Source organism: Astyanax mexicanus, chromosome 7 (genome assembly GCF_023375975.1).
Source record: "Astyanax mexicanus isolate ESR-SI-001 chromosome 7, AstMex3_surface, whole genome shotgun sequence".
In the NCBI taxonomy this organism is placed as follows: domain Eukaryota; kingdom Metazoa; phylum Chordata; class Actinopteri; order Characiformes; family Acestrorhamphidae; genus Astyanax; species Astyanax mexicanus.
The window spans coordinates 17,583,277-17,610,736 of NC_064414.1; the positions used below are offsets into that span (position 1 = coordinate 17,583,277).

A 27,460-nucleotide genomic window follows, 5' to 3' on the forward strand; every position below is an offset into this window, starting at 1 on the left:
AGGGGGATGGAGTGAGAGCACTGGAGTGAGGGAAACAGACACTATGTGATCTCTGAGGTAACTCTGTTGCGTTCGCTCATGCTCACTTGAGCCTCCCTCCTCCTCCTCCTTATCCTCCTCCTCCTGCTCTTTTTTTCCCTCTGTATTATGAATTGTTTAACCTCTTTCCCCCAATATTTTTACTTAAGCCCGACCTCTGAGGGCCGGTGCCTCGGAGGCAGAGGCGAGGTGGGGGGGAGCAGCGAAAAGCTAGAGCCGTCAATTTTATTGGCATTTCCATTTTTGCTGCAATTTGATGCCGATTCACCTCGGCTAGGTCTGGGGCTAATTTCTCCCTGCTTTTTTTCTGGAACATCAAGGAGTGAGCCAGGCATATGGCGGCTGTAGGCCACGTTTTCTCGCAAAATGACAGCGGCCGCTGCTGTCGAGGCGTCCACATCCTCCTCCCTGACCGGCGGAAAGGCACACGGATGGGCGGCGAGTCCGAAAAGGTGGAAATAATCATAAAAATGATGCCGGTCCATAAACAAGCTCACAGCCTCATTAGACCGGCAGCAGGCTCCAGTGGCAGATTTATTCGCTTTTCGCTGATGCTATGAGGAAATGCCACGGGCTAACTTTGGCCAACTGCTAATGGGTTATGACAGCGTCTTAGCAACTAGCATTGGGAGGTGGGGGGGGGCTGAGCGAAGACTCGCCCAGTGACAGTGAGGGGAAAAATGTCATCTCATCTGCCCATGTGTGGTGGAGTCTATGTGGCAATTAGGGTGCAGGCCAATGACTGGAGCAGGCCAGAGGCTGAGGAGGATGCCCTGCGGCTAACCAAGGAGAGAATTTTTTATGATCCCCTCTCACACACTCATATATACACACATACACACACACACAGCTGACGTCGCTCACCCTGCCTGCTAGCCTGCCACACAAATCAGGTTAACACTTCCCCCACAACACGCCTTTGTCAGCCAACTCTACTGAATGGTACACACCCCCACCTCCCCTATTCTCAATCCCACTTTTTCTTCTTCATGCTCTCTCTCTCTTTCTCTCTCTCTCTTAACTTATTTCACTGCCTCTGTTCTCTTTCTCTCTCTCTCTTCCTCTCGCTCTCTGACTCAGGGCGTTTCCTGACATTATCAAACAAATCTAGGGTAATCTGTTGTGATCTGATTATTCAAAAAGGCTGCATTAATTGGCACTACCTGTTCCTTTGCTGGCTTGCTCACAACCTAGAGGTGTCAGTCATTTTTCTGCTGATTTAAAAAATTAGCGACGTGACACTTCTCACCCTTCAAGCGTATTCATGTCAGACGAGATGTCCACTCAATCATGATGAAGAAAAACATGCACGCATCAATTTTTTCTCACAAAGGAGCTTTTTCATTGAAAAATAGGGTTTTTTCAAGCTACCAACATTAGTATCTAAGCCAAGAGTTATAAGTCAATCTGTCATAGCACACAGCGCAGCTGTTGGCCCTTCAAATCATTTTAAGAAGTGTTTTGACAAAATTTTATAGGCCGTGCTCTGCTGGATTGGGCCAAGCTATGGAGACGGATGTGGAGGTTTTTTTTTCTGTCTTTCTTTCTTTCTTTACACCACATTTAGTTCATGGATGATTTCTGGCTCACCTCTGGCCTCTGACTGTGCACAGGCATGGGACAACCTGTGCTTCTGCCTTATGCTCCACTCCTAGCATGGAAATTTCTCAAAGCTAGTCTTGAGAATGTAAATGGACTGTTCTGGACTTGCTTTCACTCAGACTGGCCTCTGTTTTAGGGTTAGACGGACTGATAAATTGTTCTGGAGACTTCTACTTGCTTTTGCATGGAATGATGCAATGTACTAAAGGTGGCTAACTAACTAAAAGGTTTGCTGCACTGCTTGCATTGGTGAGGTGTGGTGTGTTCTCTGATGCTGTGGCTTTGATAACCAGCTACACAGTGTATACTGCCTATGATTATAGCACTGTACAGTAGTAGGTCCATAATATATGTATACACACACTTCCCCTCATGCTCATATGACCACACTCTGGATTCCCCGCCTTTAGGGCCCGCTATCTGCCTGCTTTCAGCACACACATTCACAAACTCCACAAACGGGGCCACAGAAAGAGAGAGCAAATAAGGGCAAGGGAGGGAGGGGAAGAGGGAAAAGGAGGGAATGACAGAGAGAGAGAGAGAGAGAGAGAGAGAGAGGGGTTAAGAAAAGATAAAGCGGCGTTTATTGTATTCAGGCCATTCACATGGTCAGAATGGGGCATGGTAGGGGGGTCCTTTTGCATGGGTCACAAGCACCTCCCACCTCAAAATATTCAGAACATGCAGGAATTCCTGCGGCAGAATTTCCAACAAGAGACGCTCAGAGTTTCAAAGAGGCTACTGCACTCCCAGGGCCCCGGCATCCATTTTTCAGCAGTGCCCAGCCAGTAAATAAATGCTGGTCAACAGCTTTTCTGTCACTGGTCACCAGATTTTTTGGCTAAATCTGTCAAGACCACCTCAGCATGGTTTCTTTTTTAGTTCTTTGCAGTTTTTCCATTAGAAGTTAGCGGCTAGGCTAACTAGCTGTTCTCAGTTGGTCAGTGAAACTATACAATTTGATGCACAGCTTTTGAAGCGTTTTAATGTAAAAAGTCTGTTCTCTAGTAATGTTTGCTTATTCTATTAATTAATCAAATAATATTTACCAGAATTATAACCTATAAGTCTATATTGAGTTAATAAATGGCCATTTAGAGAATTGTCCAGTGTGTCCAACTCGAATCATTCCTTCCATAGTCTCCGCAGCTGCTACCTCTTTACAGGTACCTGAACTGTAATGTGTGTTTAATGTATCCCACATTTAGCGTTGTTCCATCTCTCATTACACACTGGGCCTAGCCCTTCATGCATATTCCCAGGTCTCTGAGATCAGGCGCCTGACATACCCATAGGTGATGGCAAAAATGTCATTGCAAATGTTACGGCTCTCTCTCGTCCGTGTCTGTGTAAGGGTCACTTCCAGCGCAGCGCCCCCGACACGTTGGAAAACGCGCTGAGGCCCAGGGGCACAAACACAGCATTAACTCTGCCAGCCCCCACCTCTTTCTTTCTCTCTCTCTTTCTCTCTCTGTACCTCTCTCTCTCACTCTTTCACTCTCTCACTCCTGCTCCACCTCCCTTTTCTTTCCTCTTCTGGTCCCCGTGTCGGGGGTGTTGGTGAGGGGGTGGGGGGGGTGAACAGTCGAATGGCTGCACGGGGCGGTGAGTTTACCCTTTCATGTCGAGCACTTTTACTGTGTAACTATTGATTTTTTTCTCCTTTGTAATGTTTTTTTTTTTTAATCTGAAGATATAAGGCGGGAGAAAAGGCAGGCCGCAGAGGTTCAAACGGGAACGCTTTAAGAGTCCTTGGATTCCACTGAGACGTGAGCATGCACACACACACACACACACACACACATACACACTCTAAAACACACACAATCTAACACATACAATCTAACACACACACACTCCTCATACAAACTCTTTTCACTCCCTCTGTCTTAGACAGCTTTTGACACCTTCTCCAGGCCAGCTTTGTTCGATATCAATCCAGACCGGACGGCCAAGAGCAGAGTGTTTAAAAAAAGAAGAAAAAAAAAAGCAAAGAAAAAAAAACACAACACAGAACTGACAAGAGCCTTTTCTGCCTCCTAGCGCAACAACAATACTGCAACAATCTGGCCCAAATCAAACTAATCTGCTGAAAGCGTGTTCTGAAACACCACATTTTCCAGAGCGATGCATCTTGACAACTACCCACATGGTCCAATAAGGCGAAGGAAGTCTTCCTCAGATTGTGGAAAATAATATTTAGGGGGAAACAGGTCAACACATCTAAATGTATGATGAACAAAATGTTTGCAATTAATCATTTGGATTTCAGTTCAGCTCCTCTCCTTCAGAAACATCAGAACCAGCCCGGAAAAAAAAAACGTGGCTTGGAAACAAAGGCTTTCTCCGCACCGTTCCATCATTATTTTTTGCCGTTCTTTGGCAAAGCACGAAACGGAACCGGGGGCCCTGTGGTCGGGTGAAGCAGCCTTTATTATTGGCTTCTGGCAGATAATTTTCCACATGGTGGCTATCTAAATGACACTGGCCAAGATAAGTGCTCTAATAGGCAGGGATTTTCCCCTTTTGCAGAGTATCGCTCTCCACTAGGCTGGAGCACAGTTGATAATACAGGAACGTTTCGCTGCTAATAATAGCCCACTTGGCTCCCCTTGAAATTGTTCAATGGAGTTAACATGGAGGGCCCACTGTAAGGCAGAATTACATCTAATCAGCCCCTGTTTATGAAGAGGGGGGGAGTGAAGGCTGGGAGTGAAGAAAAGGGGGGGGGGGGTCTGGGGGGGGTGAAGAAGAAGAAGAAAAAAACATAGATGGCTCTATTAGGATGCTTTTTGCAAGATAAAACATGACATCAGTGAGTTTTCCTCTGCTTTGATAGGCTGCTTTTCATTCAAAGAGCATATTCACGGGCTCTATGCATGCCACATTAACTTTAATGAAGGCATCCCTCCCACCACCTCGCTGTATTGCCGTGCACTCGCTGAGGCCACAGGAAGTGGAGCAGAGGAGGGATGTGTTAGGAATTGTAGGGGTGAGCTGAGGAGATAAGCTCTGGGTTGGAAGAGGAGGAAGCAGAGGCAGTCCGAGTGCCTGCTTCCTGACCACGGCTGGGCATGGTCCGGCTGGCTGCAAGTGATACCATTACAATACACACCTCCACCCGCGAGAACCACACACACACACAGAAACACACTTGGCACAAAGAGCACAGAAAGCTCCAGGGACCCCCTATGCCTCCACTGGTCACAACCTTTACATTTCTTAGGTTATCAACCTGGGAATCTCTCCCATTCCTGCCTTTCTTTGACTCATTCAGGCTTCAAGCTCTGGCCAGTGATCGGGTTACCACTCAGAGTGTGTGTTTCGTAAACAGAGCCAGCTAAAAGCCCTGACTCTCTCTCTCTCGCTCTCTCTCTCTGTCTCTCTCTTCAGCACACATTAAAGTAAACACACCCCCTCTACCATACTTGCCCCCACCCCACCACCACACACACTTTTGTTTGTTTGTTATCTTTCTTTCACTGCCTAAATCTTCAGTAAAAAAAAATAAAAAAAGGCTTGAAGAGGCCTTTATCTCTTCCCCCTAAATCCCTTCAACAGGTATCCATGTCAAAAGACCGGCCTGGAGCTCTAGGAGGGGAGCTGTTTAGGAAGGGTCAGTCCCGGGTCAAGCTTTTGCCCAGTTGTTAACACAGTCCGCACAGTCCCCCTCCCCTCCGCAAACCCCCCCCCCCCTCTACCTCCACCTCCTCGAGCTCTCCATCTGCACAGGCCACTGTCCATCGCCCAGAGCCCCTACCAACACTTATCGTAAATAACCCCCTAACAGCTTCAGAGCAGATCCTGGTCACATATATACTGTACACATATAACAAATATATAAGTCAAAGGAGAGGTGACATTTGTTTAGAAATTAGCATTTTGCGAGGCCTCCATACCAACCTGACAATCTTTGTCATTTGTTTTGATTGTTTTCACGCCTTTAACTAAACTACTTTCCCACCAACCGTAAAGCTCAAATAAATCCTAATGGCCTGTATAAGGGTCCGCGTTTCATTTTATTGCTGTCATAACTACATTACCTCAATTTAAGTCGCACAGCAGCAGACAAACACAACCCTAAATCAGAAAAAAAAGTTGATACAGTATCCAAAAAGAAAGAACAAAGGTATAAACTGCATATTTAATTTCATTTCATTCATTTTGGTTGGTCAACTTTATTTTACCTTTCATACTTTTTTACGCGTTTTCTACTGGTTTTGCATTGTCTTGCTGAAAAACCAGGCAAAATGCAGCATACGTTCTTAATGCACTCTTACATGTTTTCACTGTGGATCCACTGAGTTTGTATCAAATCATGACTAAATGATACTTCACTTGTTTGAAATCTCATTATTATGTAGTTATTTCATCTCATTACTAGTCTCGTATGTGTTGTGTAATGTATACATAAATGGCTAAATGTATATTAATTAAACAAACTGAAGTTGATCAGAACTGATTTAATTGTCTACATGTTCTGATACGTTGTATCATGTTACATGTTGTAAGTAAGCTACACAAAGGGTTAAACTATAATATCTGTTCTCTAACAAAAATCAAGCTTTCAAGATGACTCAAAGATGACAAACTCATGTGAAGGAAAAAAGAAAAGGAGGGCAGCTTCAAATGAAACCAAAAAAATGGGTGAGCACCACGTTGTATAAAAGAGAACAATTTGGTCGTTTATCAGACTCCATCCTCCTCGTATCATTCATTAAACGCTCACATGTCTTTCAAACAGGCCCAGACCTCACGCACGCTGCTATCTGCAGGAAAATATTCTGCACACAGCATTATCGGCAGGGCGGCATATGGCAAACTAGCAGCAGGCCATTCATCCTCATCCTCTTTGGAGGTTAAAATTAGCACAATACTGTTTGTGGCTTTAAGCTGGACTCCAACCACTGTGATACTGCTAATAAAAAAAGCCTGCTGGCCTCCTCCTCCTCCTCAGAGAGAGAGAGAGAGAGAGAAAGAGAGAGAGAGAGAGAGAGAGAGAGAGAGAGAACATCCATGCACTGATCATTGTAGGATTATCCTGCTGGGTTAATGTTTTTCCCTGCAACGGCTGCTGAAAGACTAATACATTTTAATCTTGTTTTATTTGGAAACAACCTCTCGGGTGCTCATCCTGCCTCACAGTGGGCCAGGACCTCTCATATAGGTCGAGGAGGCAAATGTTTTTTAAAAGAAGAGGCTTAGCTGAGAGCCATCTCTCTTTGGCACAAGAGGACCTTGCTAATCTGTTATCAAAGACCTAAATAAACCACGTGCCAGGCTGCCAAACAAGAACGCCTGACTAATGAATGCCTGACAAAGTGTTTAAAGCTTGTTTGTTAACTGTCACTTCGGGTTCCTCTTTTGGACGACTGTCTTCTTTCGCGTTTCTCGCCGTCAAGGCTAGTGGAACGAGCAGCAGCACATCCATCCATCCCTGTGCTATCCAGCAGAGAGCTGGGTAACATGTATCTGATGGAGGTCTGTCATGCCCGACTGTCCTCATGGGCCATGCTGAGTAATGTTCACTCAGGTCTTCCTGCAGCCAGACCTAATGCGCTGTGACACGTCAGCAATGAGCCACGCTGATTTCTGTCAAGTTCCTACAAAGCCAAGCTCTGAGATCGGCTGCGAGGTGCAGGGGAGCTGAGGGGAATGACAAAGGGCTTTCCCGGCTAGATGGAACAAATCCCACCTCCAGACTGCACTGAAACACACATACATACCTACACAGCACCTACACACAGACCAGACCCAGTGCCCCAAATCTTAATGCTTACAAAAATACAGTGTACATTCTGTTCCCAAATTTATAGCATCATCAGACACTGTTTTTTGAAGGGGGTTGAAAATGTAGGTTCTGCTTCTAGTCATTCAAAAAGTCCCAGGGATCAACTACAATTTGCTGAAAATAATTTGATGGCATTTGTGTATCGCTTGTTTTGTTTACAGGAATGCCTCTTTAGAGCTTTGTGACTGAAGCCTAAGGGCCACCAGATGAGCAAAGTGGGCGTCTGTGGAGGCAGCATTTTGCAAACACCAGAAATTTGGTCTTGGCTAAAGAAGAAGCGCTCGGTTAAGAGTTTTGGAAGAGCACTTCCTGTAAACACTGAGGGAGATACAAAGTGTCTACATCATTAACACACCACAATTATAGCATGTGGGCTAAATATAACGTTTGCTTCCCCTTCTCCAGCTGAACATCGCATGGCAAATGAGTTCTGTCTTCTATGGAGCAGAACTTCGCTCACAGCAGACCAACCGGAACCTTCTTCAAGCTTTAGCAGAGAGAGAGAGTAAAGGATCCCTACAAAATATGGAATCAATAAAAAACCTGCTGCAAAAGAAGAAGAAGAAGAAGAAGAAGAAGAAGAAAGAAAGAAAGAAGAGAGAAAAAGAAGGAAGCTGCATATGCTAGCTCTGTGGCCTGTGACTTTCCATGGTTCACATGGCTGGTCTGGGGGCAAAAGGGGGGGGAGGGTGCAGTTAGTTTTCCAGCACCAGCTAAATCCCAAAGCAAACAGCACACTGACAGTGTATCATTGCAGCTTTATGATCATTATCTTCTCTGAGACAAGGTGCTCAAGCAGCCCTATAAAAGCCAGTTAAAGAGAGGGACTGTGGATTGTGGAAGCAGGAGAGAGGTTTGATATATAGGGAGTAAAAGAAGAAGAAGAAGGAGGGGGAGTTGTTTGCTTGTGTTCTGTCACTTTTTCCCTTTTTATTCCCACACAGCTGAGAGCCTTAGGCCTAATCCCAAAGTCAAACTGTCCCGCACTGTGGGAACCCTCCGCGTTTCCCCTTTTTTCTGCCTGAGAGCGCCGGGCCTTCTCCCGGCCTTATCAGCAACAAGGGCCATAAAGCCATCGGCATCGCTTGTCAGTTGATGCATTGCTACCGAGATTTTGCTGGGGTTGTAAAGTGTGCTGATGGTTTAACAAGTTAGTGGGAGGTCGAGATTGGGCGCAGCGTATACCCTCCAGGTAACCAAATGCGTGTGTTGGAGAGTTCTGCGTCAAAACTGTCACCATGAAAACCATGCAAGTCAAACACCTGTATCACTGGCAGAGCCTGGAATCATCTGATATCATTGTTATAATCTTTATCTATCAGTGAGTTATCAGAGCCAGGTTTTAGGACTCTGTTGTAAAAGTCATCAGTTGTAAAGTCATTAGGATATCTGGAACTAGGATCCAGGAGGTGGAGGGTGCAGTGATCATGACGTGCTGTGAGAATGTTGTGAGTTAAAACTCCCCTGAAATTAAAACTTCCCTGAGCTTATCCATCATTGATTCAGTGCTCCAGTGCTTTCCTTTCCTTTTTCTCGTTCTTTCTTGCTCTCTTTTTGGTCTCTCACAGCTTTTCTTTTCTGCGCTGGGATAGTGTGTGTGTGAGAGAGAGAGAGAGAGAGTGTTTGATATGCGCAAGTGAGTGGAAAACAGCAGGAGCTACTCGGATTGCCTGGTGCTTGCCTCAGATCCCGGCCCTATCAAAAACCACACACCTTTTATCAGCCATTAGGCCACTGATTTAACTAGATTACCTCGCCGCCACGGCGCGGCCAGCTCATGAAGCGCAGGGAGCTCATCCTGCTTCTGGTCCCGGCATAACCCACATCTGCATGCACAGCAGTAAGCATGGCTGGCAGGCAGGAAGGCAGGGACAATACTGACAATATTCAGGCTTCAACAGGGAGGATAATGCTGTTCTACTGCCCATCAGGTCATACAGGTTGAAGTACGAAAAATGCATAAACCAGCATATTTGCGATAGCCAATACCAACATGATTCGCTTTAAGGCTTTGCGTGTAGAATGTACAGTGTAGAGTATGTTCATGTAGACATACTAAGGCTTGAACAGTGCTTTGGTAGCTTGTTAGTTTGACTGGTCCACTAGATTTGAACCAAGTAGAACCTGTTCCTTTTTTTTCACCAAATTATAGTTGAAAACTGTTGGAGCAAAAAACTCCAACAAAACATCATCCAAAAACATTGTACAGTCAATGATCACAGAAGCTGAAAGCTGAAACCCAGTTCATGGGAAGTAACCTAGACATGTCCATCTTCATTCTCAGAAAAAGAAAGAAAAAGAGATAGAAAAAGATAGAGAGAAAACGAGAGAGGCTGGACTCTTCCGGTCTGCTGGACAATCGTTTCAATTAACGAGTGACTTTGACGAGCACGTGCAGTGAGGGCTTAGAGGGCGGGACTTATAGAGCTCTGCTGCCGACTGGCATGGCACACAAGACCACATTCACCAGATGACTCCCCAAACCAGCCAATCGCTGAACAGGGGAGGCGGCTCAGGGCCAATGAGGACTCTCACTCGAGCTGACCTTGACAGAGGCTTGTGGCAAACTGGCAAGCTAGTCGATGAGAGCTGTTGACAACTGTACATGCGTGCTGGGATCAATCTGACAAAATAATGATCAGATGCATGTGGCTCTATGGGGCTCTATATTAAAAATACAGTGTCAAATATTTCGGTATAATAACACTTTAATAACACAGTTTTGGGTATGAAGTTTATGCTTAATGCGAAGTCTGAATCTATTGCATAAGCTCCGAGGAAGTTACAGTACATCGATCAGTTTTGCTTTGTGTCTGAATCACTGCAGCTGACTTTTATGAAGTTAGTTAGTTAGTTTGGTAGAGTGCTACACATTGACTGCTCTCTCTCTCACTCTCTTTCTCTTTCCCCATAGTTTCAGTCCGAATCTCTGCATGTAAATTTATGCAGACAATAACAAGAGCCTCGCAGGAACTATTTGACTTGGCACGCTTAGTGGAAGGGGGGAACTTCGGCAAATGGGTCCTGGTAATTGCTGATACGTATCAGACTCCTGTGGTCATCGCCTCAGCCATGTGCTCTCTGAAGAGGCGGAGGAAACACTAAGCCTTTCAAAACACTCAGCGTGCTCTGTCTGAGTGTGTGCATATGTGTGTGTGTCCTCTCTACGAGCCCAGGTCCTTCCTGGTAGGGTTAAAATTCTTATCCCTCCTCTCCTCACCTCTCCTCTCCTCTCTGTGGCCCAAGGGTGTTCGTTTTAATCTGGGCGGGCGCTGGCCCTGCCAAGAACCTTCCCGGTTCCTTTCTGGTTGGGAAATAGGAGGTCTGTAATAATGATTTGTTTTCTTTTACCCTCCAAGTCTCTCGAATGCTCGCTAAAATAAGTGGGATCTCAGATACAATGCCACAACAAGTCCCCTGAGAGAGCAGCAGTCAAACAATGGCGGGCATGTATGTGCAATGGAGAGCCGTCTGCACTAATGGACAGACTCTAATTAAGGAAAGGCTGGTTGGTTACTCGGCTGGACTCCTTTAAAGAGCAGGGAATGCTAGCAGAGGCATGTCGCATACGTCGAGAAATGAACTGCGTATGCAGATAATCCATCTCTTGCGGCTCCATATGGACTTCATTGGCGCTTCATCAGAAACATGGGGTGCTACAAACACAATCATATGGAATTATTGCCAGTGATGGGGAATGTTGTAGGGAATGGGAATCTCTGAGTCAAAATACATTTGTGTGTGCAATTATAAGTAAATGGTTGATAATTAAGGCTCTTCTGCAGATCTCAACTTTGACATGGGGTCCTTGGACAGGCCTTTAATTGGTGATTTAAGGGAACACCATCTCTTGAATGGGAAACGACTAAACAGCTGAAGCTGAAGGACTTTTAAAAGCCTGGATATGTGAAAGAGCACTTCTTCAGCCCCGATCCGCCAGAGACGACAGACATGGAGATGTTTATTAGGCGAACGCGGAAATATAGAGAAGAGGAACTCACTGACATGTGTGCAGTGAAAGGAAGCGGGAGAGCAGGGAGAGATGGAAAAGGTCAGCGAGGAAACAATCTATGAGGGAGAAAAAAGGAAGGAGAGAGAGAAAGACAGGCAGACGACAGTGGGAGGGAAAGAGAGGCCATTTGGGACAAGGCAAAATGGGCATGAGAGTCTCAGCCAAAAGGATAATAATGCGCTTATTGGGATTATGAAGTGACTCCTTACAGAACATGCTAATACGGTTAATACTGCTACTTTCCACAATCAGTAATTAACCCACATTAGCATAATGCCCCCCACACACAACAGCTATAACCGACACATATGCAGTGCCCCCCCCCACTAATGCGCGCCCCAACAACCAAGCTTTACATCACACTCTGGCCACTATGAAGTGTTTTCATCCACTAGAAAAATAACAAAACAAACACAGCCACTAAAGTGGTCCAGGTTGAAGGATTGGCGAGAGTCGCTGGAAGGGGGACGACATTAAAGGCCCGGCTATAATTGGAAGTATGTGAAAAATGAAGTGTCAGTTTGGTCAATAAAGAGCAAAGGTCAGCGGCGAGCGGGAGCTCCGAGCCTGCACAAAATGTGCTCATTAAGCGATCCAATCAGAGCGCGGCGTGCCGCCCGGACCATTAGTCATCGGCCATCTGACCGCAGCTCTCCTCTTATCGCCCTCCTTCTCCAGCAAGGGGAGGGGAACAAAAAAAAAAAAAGAGAGAAGAGGAGGAGGAGAAGAAGAAGAAGAAAAGCCTGGGCCAGGGCTGGTATAGAAATCGCCGCTCAGTCATCTGGAACGTAACACGGCCCTTTCTGCTTCCCGTCCTGCTCTGCCTGCCGGCTGCCCAGGCCTTCGGACTGCTGCCCTCACACAAGCTTCAATAATAAATGAAGTTGCTTTTTGCCTACAGTTTGGTTGAAACCAGCCCTTCTCTCAGCTCATCTCTCATTCTCTTCTCAGCCAGACAGAGAAAAGTGGGGAGCTTACTAACTAACCGCCCTACTAGTTCATTCATGTATTCTTTTTTTTTAGGTTAATTTTTCAGTTGCTATTTATAATCAGATAACTAATTAAAGAGTTATGAAAGAGTAGTCCCATATACACACACTTTTAAGCTTTAACGAGTTGAAGGGAACTTGTGCGAGGCAGTCATTATTAGCCAATAAAGTTCACACGTTCCATTGCTAATTGCGGTTTAACAGTTTTACTATCCTAAAAAAAAAGACTACTAAATCAGACTACAGCTACAGATACACATTCACACTAAAGCAAGCTGAAGCCGGATGCGTCGCAGGACGAGGAGTCTGAGGGCTTCCGAGTGTCTATATAAGTACTTTTCATATTGGCGCTGCCTGCACAGGAACATTCCAAAAGCTCCGGCTGGAATAAAAACCGGGGGTAAATAAAAGCGCGTGATTGAGGAGCTCTTCGTTCAGACTGTCATCGCCAGCGGCTCTGTCGGATGCCATGTCCAGTCGGCCTGTGACTCGGGGCCTGGAAGAAGCCTCATTAGCGCATGCAGACTTATCACAACCAGCTGATGGACTCAAGCAAAGCCCCCTGCAAAATAAAAAACCCTGCTTTCCTCCACAACATCTGCTTCGGCTCTCACTCTCTCCTCAGCCGCCATCAAAAGCTCAGGTTCTGTTCCAGTGCCAGTAGGGGACAGAAGAGGAATGGGCTATACAGCAGTAATGTTGCCAACCCCTGTCTTAGACTGCCCCTGTCCTGCAGTTTTGGCATTTTCCCTGCTTCAACACACCTGATCCAACAAATCAGCTAATTAACAAGACCTTCTGAAATGAAGTGGGTGTGCGGGTGCGTTAAAGAGGGAAAGGCTGGGGGTGTTAAATATTAGGAAAGGAAATGTTGCCATATTTAATAAATATGGCATTTGTGCACTTTTGCATTTCTACATTTCTCTGCATTTATTTACTGAATTTTATCAAATTAAAACATAGGAAATGTGCCTCAACTTTTTGTACACGGCACATTTACGTTTAATTTCTCTACAAATGTGTGAATTTTAAATGCAGCAAATAAACACTACTTTAACATTAACGTGTGTAGATGTGTGTTCTCTTTAAAATGATATTTAAAATGATTAAAAGATTACATGTAATCAGGTCTTTTTTAGCCTTACCTTGTTCACTGCTGTTGTCCCCACTATGTGATGTGTGTCCGCCACTAGAAGGTCCTGGCGTGCCCCCGGAGCGCGTGGATGCTGTGTCATCGTGGTCTCTGTTCCACGAGGTCTACACAGAGAAAGGATGAAAGAGAGAGAGAGAGAAAGAGGGAGTGAGGGAGGGAGAGAGAGAGAGAGAGAGAGAGAGAGAGAGAGTACAGTTAGGCATCAGTCTATTGAGACTCAGCACATAGATAAGAGCTTGCTGCACTCCCACATCACAAAGACAGCCAGCGCTATCAGATGTTCCTCATTTATCTGTTTTTTTTTCTTCAGTAGAGCAGTAGAGACTCTTCCCATGCCCTGCGTAAAAAAAAAAAACACCACCACTCCCTACAACTCTCACACTTCCACATCATCATCCGTACAGATGAGATTTTACCAGGTTTTCCAATAACACTTTTTCTTAGTAAAGGACTAAACCTATATTTTTATAATATAACTTTACACTTAACTGAACACTAAGCATTTTTACACGTTATTAATCTGGTTGTTGTTATGAGCCAAGAGCCAAATAAGAGATAAATGGAGATAAATAGGGCAAAAATGATCCTGCATTACCAAAGACATGAGATCCATAGTCCCAAATGGATAGCACAGCGCTAAGTGCAGATAAGTGCAGCTAGTTGTCCGAGTCAGTGGCCTTTTCTAGGCTAAAGCCTGCACCACCTCTAATCCAAACACAGTGTGTAACAGCAGTGCAGCAGTGAGCAAGAAAATAGCTGGGCAGCCGCTTTTTCCTCAGCCTCTTATATCTCAGTCAGTGTGCAAGAGTGTGTGTGTGCGCACGTGTGTGTGTGTGTGTGTGTGTGTTGTGGCCTTGTGAATCAAAACGAAATTAAATAAGAACCCCCACTCTCCTTGTAAGACAGGATAGCGCAGGAAAGGAAGAAAAAAAAGATGAAGAAATCTTATTGACAATTCCGCTTAGGTGTATAATGGGTGAGGAGTGTCAGCTGTTGGGCGGATGCGATGTGGCAAATGGAGGAGACACCAGGATAAAGAGCAAGAGGCCCGGACAATGGAGAGCCGGGGGCCTGCGAGCCCTCAGCCCCATGCAGGGCTTCCTCGGCCCATACAACACACAACAGATGTTGCCTCTTATCACAGGCCGCCTCGGCTAAAAGTAACACCGGTGCTGGAGGAAAACAAGTATGGAGCACATAGAGGACATCTTCCTCTGAGCAGCTGATGTTGCTAATACATTCTGTGCAAACACGTAAGCTGACAAGACCAGTGAGGAAAGGAACTATGTTGTTTTTTTAAAATACGAATTCTAGCATTTCCAAAAACGTTTCACTGAAGAAAAACTTTATTCTAAGATTTATTCCTGTATTGAAACATAAACTGAATATAATAATGAAGTCAACAGATTCCACAATGCTAATGCTGCTAGTTTGTGTGTTCTTTCATATTATAAATACAGAAAAAAAAACACATGTGAGAAATGTAATTAGATTAAGATAACAAATCCAATAGCGCGCTAAAACAAACTCCCAAAACGTGCAATATAAATATTTCTCCTCGATCTCCAGTAAAGCCTGATTCTTGTGCCAGTCGCTTACACTGTATTAGCACAGAAATGCAGCATAAAAAAAACACACACAGTCAAAAGAAAAAATGGTGTATTCTGCAGCATACCAAAAGTATGCTGTAATAGGTAATTTAGAACATATGCTCAGAGAGCAAACTGTTAAAGCAGAAATTGCCAGCTTCTACAACTCCAGCTTTTCAAAAAAGAAAGAGAATTGAGAGAGAGAGAAAAAGAGAGAGGGAGAGAGGAGGAAAGTGGGGAGAGGGGGGTAAAAAAAAATGGAGGAAACTTGTTTATTCAGAGCTTTGTGGAAACGAATGGTACAGCACCCTGGGGATGGAGAACGCCAGGCTCTGAAACCTCAGCGCTTCACCATGTAAAAGGATGTGTTTTTCTTTTTTATTCGCAACAAATCCCACTTGAAAATATAATTAGAAGGAGAAAATGGCAAACTATTGCATTAACTGTAATTGAACAAAAGAGCAGTGGGGCTTGCGGGAGGTTTTCCGCAGGGGCCCCTGGGAACAGGGGGAGGGGCTTAGCCGAGGGTGAGTGACATCTCCAGGGTACACTCCAGTCTATTTTTAACTGGCCGGCCACTCCTGGCCACCACTGATCTAACGGCTAATTAATAGAAAACGCCCGGATCACAGAGAAGCAAGACGTAGGGGAGTGCTCCAGCAGGCCACCCAGAACAAACACAGCAGGAGCTGTAGGTAAAGGGTGCTGTGTGTAGGCCCAGGAAAACATCTCTAAGATGTGTGTGTGTATGTGTGTGTGTGTGTGTGTGTGTGTGTGTGTATATATGTGATAGTGCTGGAGAGAACACACTATCTCTGCACAGAAACAACACGTTTGATATATTCACTGTCCTTCTAATGAGCTGGCTAGGATTTATTCTGTCTCTTTCCCTTCCTTCCCCTCCCCCTCCTCCACATTTATTCTCTCTCCCCTTCTCTCTCTCTCTCTCTCTCTCTCTCTCTCTCTCTCTCGCTCAGTCCTTCCCTCTCCTGTGCAGGATGTAGATTAATTCAATGCTTAATTGTTTAGTAAATTCAATTTTCCACATTCTATTCTGCGTAGCTTTAGCTAAAGTTCTTAAATCTGCAGCGCGTAGCCCAGGGAGCAGCGCTTGTCATCTGTGCCTGCCTCCCCTTTTTTTTTTTCATTACCATTTTCTTCCTCCGCCACTTAATTCGCCATGAAAAGATTTTCCTTGCTGGAAATTCTGATTCCGCTATGATCGGTGAGGCATTCCAATTCATTGCATTTTCATTGTGTTGGGACTTAGACGCCAGGGCTGCCTTTTCTCACAGTGCACCCCGCAATTATACCACCACTCATGCAAATAACTCTCAGGCTCCCAATTCATTTATCATAATAATAAAGAAAATGCTTATATATTTACATGTGACGTTTGGAGGTTTAGAAAGACAGGAAAAAATATATGCATGCATGTACATGTTCAGGTTTTCATGCATTCTTGACAGATATGCCTCAGAGCACACTGCTTACTTTTTTTTTCTTCTTCTTCTAACCAGCTCTAAAAAAAAAAAAAAAAAAAAAAAGACTCCAACAGCACAACAGGCACTGGTTGGTTTCTTTCCCTTTCCAAAATTAAGCACCAATAGAGATTTGCAAGGGTGCTTGAGCAAACTGACTAACACTGGCTCCCCTTTGAGTCGTTGCTGCTGCTGCTGCTGCTACTTGGGATTCACACATGAGCTGAATGGACGGCGACCAAGAAAGCGAATCTGTGCTAGACGCTTGCTTGCTTATTTGTTTATTTGTTTACTTCCGCATGTTGATTAGAGTGGGGTCCTGCGAGCTGACAGCAGAGCATGTGGCTGCGAGAGCCCCAGACTGGGTGCTGAAATATTAGAGGACCTTTGGAAATAAAGGGATTTTGATAATGGTATGCACAGCCACTGAAAAGAGAGAGAGAGAGAGAAAGAGAGAAATAGAGAGAGAGAGTAGGCTAGAACAATCCCCTCCCCCGTACACCTACTCCTTCCCCAAAACTCACAATGCAAAAAGGGAGAAAGAAGGGGAGACAGAGAGGAGGGGGGGGCAAACGGGGGGAAAACTTGATAATTGCTGAAGAAATCTGGTTGGTTTCGGTCTCTGGAGAGAGAAAAATATCTCTGCATGGCCTGTGGGTAATATCTAGTTTTAGAACAAGTAGAGTCACTCTTAATGGCACCAGAGGATAATCACACGTCTTGCTTAATTACAATAGCTTTCACATCCCTACACAAGCAGGCATTGCTTCAGGAATTTCAGAGCTTCATTTTCTCGAAAACACGGAAAAGTTGAGAACAGACAGAAAAGAAAGCAAAGTCTGTAAAGACTGTACACACACACAGACATACACACACATATATATATATATATATATATATATATATATATATATATATATATATATATATATGTATGTAAGACTATATATGTATATGTAAAAATGTATATAGTACTAAATAGAGCTTCTGTTAAAAAATAAACTCTATATAGTACTAAATATGGCTTTTGTTCAAATAAAACAGTTTTGAATGCTGTACATTTTGTATCTATTGAGAACCATCTACAATAGTTTTTTTTTACAGTGAAAAATCTTAAACTAGGCCAAAAACTTTTTTTTTTGCTTAAAAAATATAAATAAAAATACAACCAGCTTCAGCCACTATTTTGAATTCCCATGTTACTTTCTTAAGAAAATACACATTCTCTCTCTCTCTCTCTGTCTTACACACACACACACACAGTCAAATGGCTATCTCTTTGTATCACTTGTTGAATCCTCGACAGCGGCCCACATTTGTCCACAGAAAGAGAGAGGGATCACAACCTCTAATTTCTGTCACAAAGCCTATGATTATTCACAATCACTGTAATGGCTCAGGCCTTGCACTGCAGTCTATAAAAGGAGCACGGCTACACAGAGAAGAGCATCAAAATACAAACAAACCAAGCAAAAAAATAAATACTAATGCATGAATTCACTTCTGTCACCATTTTTATTAAATCCTGTACAACGATACGTACAACACCACAACCATTATCACAACATTATACCAAAAGAGCAGACCACAAAAAAGCAAGGCAATGAAAACATTATTAACAGATCTAAAAGAGTCATACCCTTTAATACAGCATGGTTTCAACATAAAAGTCATACGGTGGACAATTATGTGCAAATGAGGAGCCTTTTGAAATAGACGCCACCACGAAAAACACAGCACAACCTGGGAAAAAGTGCTTTAATTATTTCTAACCCACTTTAGGACGGCAGGAATTATCTAAGTGTGTGTGGATCAGCTGTCGGGGTCGTAAGTAAGCAACTACCGCCGCACTGTAGAGTCTGTTTTTAAAGCTTTGTGTTCATTAGCAAATGGTGGAGCCGCTCCTACAACTCTCTGCAATTAAAGGCAACTGTGCAAACGCTGCAACCCATGCAAATGTCTTCACACTCTTTACTTAACTTTCCAGGGTAAGCATCACCCCAGAGCAAATGGCCTACAATGTAAACACATTACCAACAGCCACCAGCACAACGCCTACTATACTATACTATATATATATATATTCAAAATCAGTATATTAGAATCAACAGAAACATCCCCAATTAAAGAACACAAGCAGTTACAGAATTTTTTCCAGGATTCATATTATCAGTGTCATCTAATCAGTCATATCATCTGTGTCTAGTTTACCCGAGAAATAAGAGCCGCATCAGAAATGAGCAAAAACAAGTTAACAACGCAAAGGGAAGAAAATAAAAGGTTTAGGTTTAGTGCTAATCAGTCCCTCCACTCACACAACACCTGAGGGGGCCTATGCCTCCCATGCCTTTATCAGCAAGGTCTGAAGTGCAAAACGTAAATTCCAAAACTGGCTCAGCGGCATTCACAAGCAGAGAGGATCTGACTTCTTCACCCCTGAGCTCGGATCCGCTCTTTAACTCTCTCTCTCTCCCTCCCTCATTCTCTCTTTCTTTTTTTTCAGGAGGCACCCTTTGTCTTTCTCCAGTCTTTCACTCCTCACAGGGCGTGCAAAACAATGGCGAGCCGGAGCTGAAGACATTATTGATACAATGCTTGGGTGCACAGAAACCAAAAAAAGCCAGGCGAGAGCCGGACCAAAGAGTTTAATAAATTCTATGTATATTCCCGAAACATTTTTTTTCCTCCTTCTCCTTTCTGCTGGAGTCTTCTCGCAGGAATAAATTGGTTTATGAATAAATGAGCCACCCTTCTCCCTCTTGTTAACATTTGTGGAGAATTTGCACAAAGAACATTTTTTCCAGTCCAATTCAACTTTATGCCCCAGGGCATATATTAAAAATACATATGGAGCGAGATAATGCACACAATGCAAATTTGTTAAGAATGTTGCCATCTAACAAATGAAGTTGCACAAAAACATATAGATTTTAAAAAGAGATTGCTGGTGTTCAGACTTGTGCAGTGCCAACTAGTTGTCAACCAAAAGTGCTTTTGAGTTTTACACCACTTAATTACCTGTGGTACAAAATTAAGATGATAATAATATATATATATATATATATAAAACACAAATGTCAATAACTGGCATTAGGCTATAAGTAGGTGGAAAATTTAATCCTTTAACTTAGGGGAATTTGATATTTCATTAAAAAAGTGTAAACACAACACTAGCCTTAATATTTAGCTTCAGACTATCATTAAGGGAAATATAGGCCATGTCTTCATCCTAAAGTCAATTAAAGATCTGAATCTGTGCCCCCAAGCACAGTGTAAATTGCTCTTATCAAGTTATATACCTAGATCCCCATGGGGCTTCATATAGGCCTCAGCTATTTCTATCACTGAAATTCATCATCTCTCAAACATTTATCAGCTCAAGACTCTTGACAACCCCCCCCCCCCACCCGCCACTCTCCACATACACCCCCCCCCCCCCCCCCCTACAGAATTATGCTCAAAAGAAACAGTCAAAAGCACAATTGGCATTATCTTATTTAATTCTCCCTTTGAATTACACCAAGTATTATGTGTGCGAACGTGCTCATTAACATAATCACTAATAGAGCTGGGATGGAGCTGCAGCCAGAGGTCGTTTCATCCCCTCTCTCCGCGCGCTAATGAATGGCACGGTTCAACAGGGCTTTCTCTCACATAAAGAAGCCGGGGAGCGAGTGGGCTCGTCTGAGGAGCTACGACTGGTCAGGGCTTTTTTCCGCGCACTCGGCCATATGGAAGTTCAGCGAATTTGAATGATTCGGCCTAATCGCTTCATTACGTTTTATGTCGGGGACGTCTGCTTATAGACATTTACCTGTCCTTATCTAGTGTCCCTCTATCCTGAGCCAGATTTATTCCTAAACCGGACACCTCGCCTAGTGGTTCATGATTCTTATGTGCGCAAATGAGAGATAAATCCTAATCACTAGCGCACAGCTTTAGAGAACATTAATAAAACAACTTAAAAAACTGTGCGCAATTACGCGTTTGGATACCAGCGCACAGCCCGAACGCCATGCGACTTCAACCACATTTCTGGGGTATTTATTAAAACAGAAAGTCTCTCAATACATCAAGGCTTCTCAAACAGCAGCCGTGGGCTCATGCCTACGCCAAAAAACGGCGACAAGTCGGCTAATGAAGCGTGAAAGGCGGCGGCAAATCCAAGACACCTCGGCGCACTGGTTGTACTGAATCGCCTTAACGCTCTCTGGAGATTTCCGAGCGCGCGCACACACACTCATATACACACACACACACACACACACACACACACATGCACGGATGAACACCACCCTCCACTAGGTTATGCGATAATAGATAAGCAGTGTGAACAAAAAAAAAAAAGAAAGAAAGACAGAGAGACAGAGCAAAAGGAGGAGGAAAAAGGAGCGCGCGCGATGGGAGAGGACTAAATTAAAATGGACAAGAAGCAGGTCAAGTTTATGGCAGCGCTCTCGCAGGCTTAATCTCCCCGGGTCGGATCCGGGATCAGCCCCTTAATGAAGCGCTAATGGCTACATTATTCCAAAAAAACATTTCCATTCCCGTGGAAGCTCGGGGCCTTTAATCGTATGGAAATAAGCGCGAGCGATCAGGAGGAGGAGGAGGAGATGGAGGAGCACGTGAAGGAGCTAAAGGAGGAGCTTACCTGATCAAGCGGTCCTGAGGATCTGCTGATCTCCTCACTGTCCGACTTGGAGCCACCTTCTCTCTCGTCGATGACCAGGTCAATGGGCATCTTGCCCTTCAAACAGCTGATGTAGCGGTGGCAGAAGTTGTCGCATAGCTCGTGCACCTGGTTGTCAATTAAGACAAAATAAAGAAAAATGAAAATAAATAAATAAATAAGAAGGGTCGCAAATAGTGTGTGTGTGTGTATGTGAGGGGCATATGAGTGTAAAAGTCTGTAAAGAGGGCGTATATTGACGTGGCAATCAAAAACAAAGGAGGGGTAACTTTATTCTTTAGCAAAATAGAGATATCGCCCACAATTGAGAGTGACGGGAAGTGTCCCGCGCTGCGTCCTAAATATGCACGCACACAACACACACTCTCTCGGGCACGGCCTACGACCCAGGCAGCTATATACTCCTTTACCTCCGCAATACAGTTCATTCATTTAGGTACTTTTGTCATATCTGGCGTAGTATTTCCGATGTAAAGTCAGACTCTAAGCATAGGCCTTCTTAATGGAGCAGGACAAACTAAGAGTCCTCCGGCATGTGATGGATATACGAACGGCATACGGTGCTGTCGGTTGGTCAATCATTGTGATAAGACTCCTAGAGCTAAAAGGTCTGCTCTCCTGACCGCTGTCCAAAACCAGAACAATTATGTGTTTTTTCTGTTTGACTCCTAATGACAATCTTACAAAGAGGGGGACTGAGGGTCCACTTTTAGCAGCAAGCGTCGTAATTAAACTTGCTCGGAGGAAAACCAAATAACCAACCAACACAATAGACTTTGACACTAATTGCAAAGTGAGCAGAAGAAAATGTAAATAATATATATGAACGCAAAAAAGTGTAAGTTGATGTTACCTTCTCCAGCTCCAAAAGATGAAAACGTAAAACTTGAATGGCTTGAATCATCTAAAAAACAAATAATACACATTAAGTTTTTTTGAGCACATGATAAAATCTTGTAAATTATTTACAACAGAAAATAATATATAACAAAATAATAACGAACACAAAGTTGTTTCTACAAAGTGGAGTTTATGATAAATGAAACAGACTGTAGCCGTATATAATTTAAGTAAAATTAACGCAAATGAATACAATTTAAATAATAATTATAAAATGGGTTTAAAAAGTCGATTAAACCCTAAACAGCAGTTAGAACTCTGAAACTCTATTCAAAGAAATTTAAAAAAAAAAGTTTTGTATTTTACAAAATGAAGTTTTACTATTATATCTAAATCTAAAAATCCAATCTAATCAGACATCACCAGACCAGAATTAAATGCGTTTACTTCAGAGCGGGCTCAGATTAAAACTAAAAAAACGTAATTGCACTTACCAAATTATCCAACTCGGGATTTGATGAAAATAATGGCTTTTCTGCTCTGATCTAAAGTGGAATAAATATATATAAGTTACAGTAAAGTAAGGCATGCCCAAAACAAATCAGTGAACACTTTGTTATTATTGTTATTGTTAAAGCAGGGAAAGCGCGCATTTGAAATACGGGCTGTACAATCGCTAATAAAGCGAGAAATCGCATAATTAGCCAACAGCGCAGGTGATTCGCTTTTCTTCTGGTGTCTGACCTGTTTTGCAAACACTGCTATGTCTTCATTGAAGGACTCTGAGGAGCACACGTCTCCTCCCGCCACCCCGGGCTCTCTGGGGGTGCACGTCGCTAATTCACATTTCTCAAAAATCAGTGCTAGCAGTGGAAACAACGGGTGCCTGAAACACAAACAGATCAAAATCACAGTTTCACCAGTGAGAAAACAGCAAAGTCAACAAATCACAGTTCCACCCAATCTGAATTCACTCTGTCTGAATTAACAGTACAACAACTTCAACAACAACTTAACTAAACATCTTTAACCTTACATACTCCCTACCCGTACACACACACACACACACACACACACAGGCAGCGCCTCAGCTGAGGCTATAAGTTTTAATACACTGCACAGTTTAAGCCAACCTTGCTTTTGTAGTTACACAGACCAAAGCTTAATTGAGAATAAAATAAAAATATCACAGTGTACAAAGTCAAACAACTGTTAAACAGTCCACAGAACACAGTAAACATAATTACCGCGATCTTAAGTAATGCATTGTAATATATATATATATATTTTTTTTTGTTTTTAAATACGATTATGTAATTAATATTGGGATTGACAAACTAATACTGATGTAGTCCGCGTAACTCAAACAGACATAATAGCATGGATCAGCATTGCGCATATTATAAATGTATAATAACATTTTTGTAAGTGCTTTGTTACTGCTGCTACTTTTTGTTACGTATAAAACCAATTAAACAAGAATAAATTAATTGCATGCGTTTAAGTGAGTTTGGCACATAAGTTATTAAATTATACTAACTCTATATTAAAAAATACTAATATGATAAATAACTTACAATAAAATTCTGGAATATTTACTGACGTGTACAAAACACAAACAAGCTAAAAAAACAAGCTTTAGTTGAAGTGAACTTACTGAGTAAAACAAACCACAAAACAAAATAGCCACGGGTTAAACTCACACAGCAGAAAAAGAGCAAACAAGCAACAAGTTTAGAGGAGAAGACGGTTGGAAAAGGCGAATGTCCTCAATTAAAAATTAATAAAACACAATGTTGGTCAAAATGACAATTTCTAGTTTATGTCAGGAACTATTAGCGAACTCCTTCAACAGCGGGACACAAAATAACGGCGGACTGGATAAGAACCTAAGAACTACTGGAGTAACGTGTCTGTCGGCCGTGTGTGTGTGTGTTTAGGCCGTATGTGTGTTTTCGTACCCGTAAATGGCGTCCTTGTCCCTCTTGAGCGCGTCGTTTACGGAGCTACCCATGCCCGGCGCCATGGCGTTGGGGTGAGCCGCGTGCGCGTACTGGTGCGCGTGCAGCTGAGCGCCGTGGTTTAGATGCACTGCCTGCATGGAGCGCGCGCCGTGGGGGTCCCCGTACATGGTGGTGGGGATCCCTACCCCGTCCATGCCGTAGTGGGGCAGGTCTTCGTACTGCGCACAGCAAAACAAATTATACGCACAGTTTAGACTCAGCTTTAACAAAAATCTATAACATATCAGAAAATAAACACAACTGTTTTATAACATAAAACATACTAGTAAGTATTAAACACACCAGTATAACCGGTTAAAAATATAAACACCAGTGAGGCCTTAATCGTACCAGTATAAGCGGTTAAAACAACAAGAAACACCATAAAGGCTTAACATATACCAGTATAACATCTACCAGTGAAACATCAAAACACATCAGTCAACCTGTATAACCATACAAAACACTAAAAGACACCAGAAAGGATTAAAAAAACTTATTTAAAAAATATTTTAATTTGTTTTAAAACACTTTAAAAATTAAAACACGAAGGAGACACTAATACATTAGTTTAAATAAATATATAAACATATAGATATCAATGTACATATAATTTTAAGCATATATATGTAAGGGTCACTCTGAATACCTATGGTTAATTTTTTAAAAACGTATAAAAACGTAATTTGAAAGATTTTTAATTCTAATAATCGTTACCTTTTAAAATAAGATTTCCCCAGCAAAACGTAAGTGTAAACAGTGCAACTACAGTACAATTTCTTTACATATACTACAGTACATATTTTTTACAAATTATAAATATATTTTTTCACGGGTGTTATAATGTAGTACACAATTTACTAACAGCGTATTTTAAAATAAACTGTGATTGAGAACTGACGTGAAAAGGCTAAATATTTTTTAAATATATATTCACATTTATGTATTTCTGCAGCTATTTCTACACTGAAGTTCAGTTTAGTCCTTAAAAAAGAAAAACGAGCTACATGAGCGTTTACTGACTGGCCTACACGGCTGATCAAAAAACAGCTGTGTGTTTCTATTTAAACAAACGCAAATTAGACACATTTACTGCTACGCAGATGCTAAATCGGCTAATTTAGTTCTACAGTGTGAACCTAATAAATACAACACATTTTGCAATTTGATCAGTAGAAACTTTGTAAAACGTGTAGTGTGTGTCAGTTATGGGTGTTTAAAAAATAAAACTAGATATTTAAAACTACCTAACCGACATTAATTTGGTGAAAACGTGGCCTGTTGCGTTTAGTGACTTTATGAGCGAGTCTATGGTTAATTATTGATAGTTCTGGCTGAGAGTGACAGGCAGCAGCAGCAGCAGGGAAAGTGGGCCGACTGGGACTGGGACTGAACACATCCCCAGCCTGGACCGACCTGTGGAGGTGTAGACAGACAGACAGCACGCTGCAAATTTAGTTCTGCTGTGCTGATAGTAGACGATTTGATTTCCAAATGCGGAGGAAAAGTAGCGTAATGAAGTTTGCACGTAAAGTTATTTCGCGGCCTCGGTGTAATGTTAAGAGCGCATTAATATTAAAATATTCAAATAGTCAAAACATTAGACTCTAATGGGGTGTCTGTGGCTTATCTCGGTTGTCATTAGGGGTGTGTGTCTGTTTGAGTGTGTACTGAACGGAAATTTACTTAATTTAAAGCATTACTTTTTGAAGCACTCCCTAAACGTCCTAAAGAAACGTTCTGGCTGGTGAGGAGATACACAGTAACAAACTCTGTCAGTCTAACACACACTCACACACACAAGTTACCTACTACTCAGCGCTGAAATTACTGATTTTACTGGTAAAGTTGTTTTTTTATGTATTTTAATTGCTATGGGGAAACACTGACGTAAAGCTGGAAAACGTGTCCTAAATTAATAAAATAATTAAATAAATAAAAGAAAAAGTAAACAAGAGCGAAGTTGCTGTCCGAGCTCGACTGTCACCGGCCACGTTAGATTAGAGACTGCAGCCTGACCGCGCTTGTTCTCGTGCTCGGCGAGTTTGGAGAAAGTTTGGAGTGTACGTACCCTCTGCGCCATCGCCCTCCGCGCTCCTCACCACACTCGATCAAGGCGAGGTATATTCCCTAAGATAAGAGGCCAGCGTGGACCAGGAGACGACACACGCCAATTCCAAACTGGAGGCTATGCTCGCTCGAGAAACAAGACGGAGAAAAGAAGGAGGAGAAGGAGGAGGAGAGGTAAAAAGGGGGAAAATCCACAGCGCTCGTCTGGCGCGATGAGGCCGGTCCTTGCCGCTCAACTTCGGCGAATAGCTCCTGAGCACCGAGCGACGCTCCGCTCCCAAACCGGTGCGACGTGGAAACGCAGCGTCAAACACAGCAAGCGAGTCCCATGGCTTGTCTTCTCTCTCTCTTTCTCTGGTTCTCTCTGTCTCTCTGGATCGTCACTCCGGTTGTCAGTCAAAAAGGCGAAGCTTGTCAAAGTGCTGAATGAATGATGATGATCCTCCGTTGCGGCTCCGCCGGTTCGCACACACACTCTCTCACACAGACGCCGCCGCGCGAGAACCGCTCAAATGCTCAAGAGCAGCACGACGTACGCGCTTACCGCACCTCTCTCTCTCTCTCTCGCGAGTTGTTTTTTTCTCTCCCTCTGTCTCTCTTTTCTTCTTTATGCAAAAAAAGCAGAGAAGAAAAAAAGGTTCTAAATGAGCTCGAGCGGGAGGTGGGCTGATAATTCTGCCTGAGTTTTTTTTTTCTTTCTTAAAGGAGCCACGATCAATGCGCGCCTGCGATGCGCGCGTGCGTGCGTCCGTATGCAAGTGAGCGAGAGAGAGTGTGTGTGTGTATGCGTGCGCGCGCGTGTAGATGTGTCTCCGTGTATGTGTGTGTGGGTGGGTGGGTGTGCGCGCGCGTGCGTGCGTGCGTGTGTGTGTGTGTGTTGAAGGCGCTGAAGCTGGAGCGGACTGCTGAAACCCGGAAGCAGTGGTGGCCATAACAGGTCGCGTCTTACACAACGCAGCGGGCCGCAGCAAGTCCCCCTCAGAGACAGGGGGAGCGAGACCACCGTCCACAAGCTTCAGCCTTCAACCATTCAACAGCGGAAGACCCATCACACAAGAGTGTTAGCTATTTATATAAAAGCTCGTGTTTATTCAGGTTTATTTAACAGAGGACGCACCACAAGACTCACTGTGTCTAATGTGTGTAACTCATGGGTGGTAAACATAACCAAACTGAGTTATTTAATAACCTTTAAAAACAA

General features: G+C 43.3%; 1 protein-coding gene across 2 annotated transcripts in view; it reads right to left on the reverse strand.

Annotated features, from left to right (window-relative positions):
- The window catches only part of meis1b (Meis homeobox 1 b), a 70,247-nt gene extending 43,072 nt beyond the window's left edge, over nucleotides 1-27,175 (reverse strand). Inside the window, exons 1-7 of one of the 2 annotated variants that reach the window (XM_007247352.4) lie at nucleotides 26,261-27,175; nucleotides 24,148-24,368; nucleotides 22,931-23,072; nucleotides 22,681-22,731; nucleotides 22,200-22,250; nucleotides 21,308-21,454; nucleotides 13,579-13,690 (exon numbers count right to left, since the gene is read on the reverse strand). In XM_007247352.4, the coding sequence (XP_007247414.2) occupies nucleotides 13,579-13,690; nucleotides 21,308-21,454; nucleotides 22,200-22,250; nucleotides 22,681-22,731; nucleotides 22,931-23,072; nucleotides 24,148-24,368; nucleotides 26,261-26,272 (736 nt within the window). In that variant the 5' untranslated portion in view covers nucleotides 26,273-27,175. The remainder of the gene's footprint in view (nucleotides 1-13,578; nucleotides 13,691-21,307; nucleotides 21,455-22,199; nucleotides 22,251-22,680; nucleotides 22,732-22,930; nucleotides 23,073-24,147; nucleotides 24,369-26,260) is intronic. The other variant, XM_007247353.4, reaches the window with a different exon arrangement.
- Between the last annotated feature and the right edge of the window lie 285 nt (nucleotides 27,176-27,460).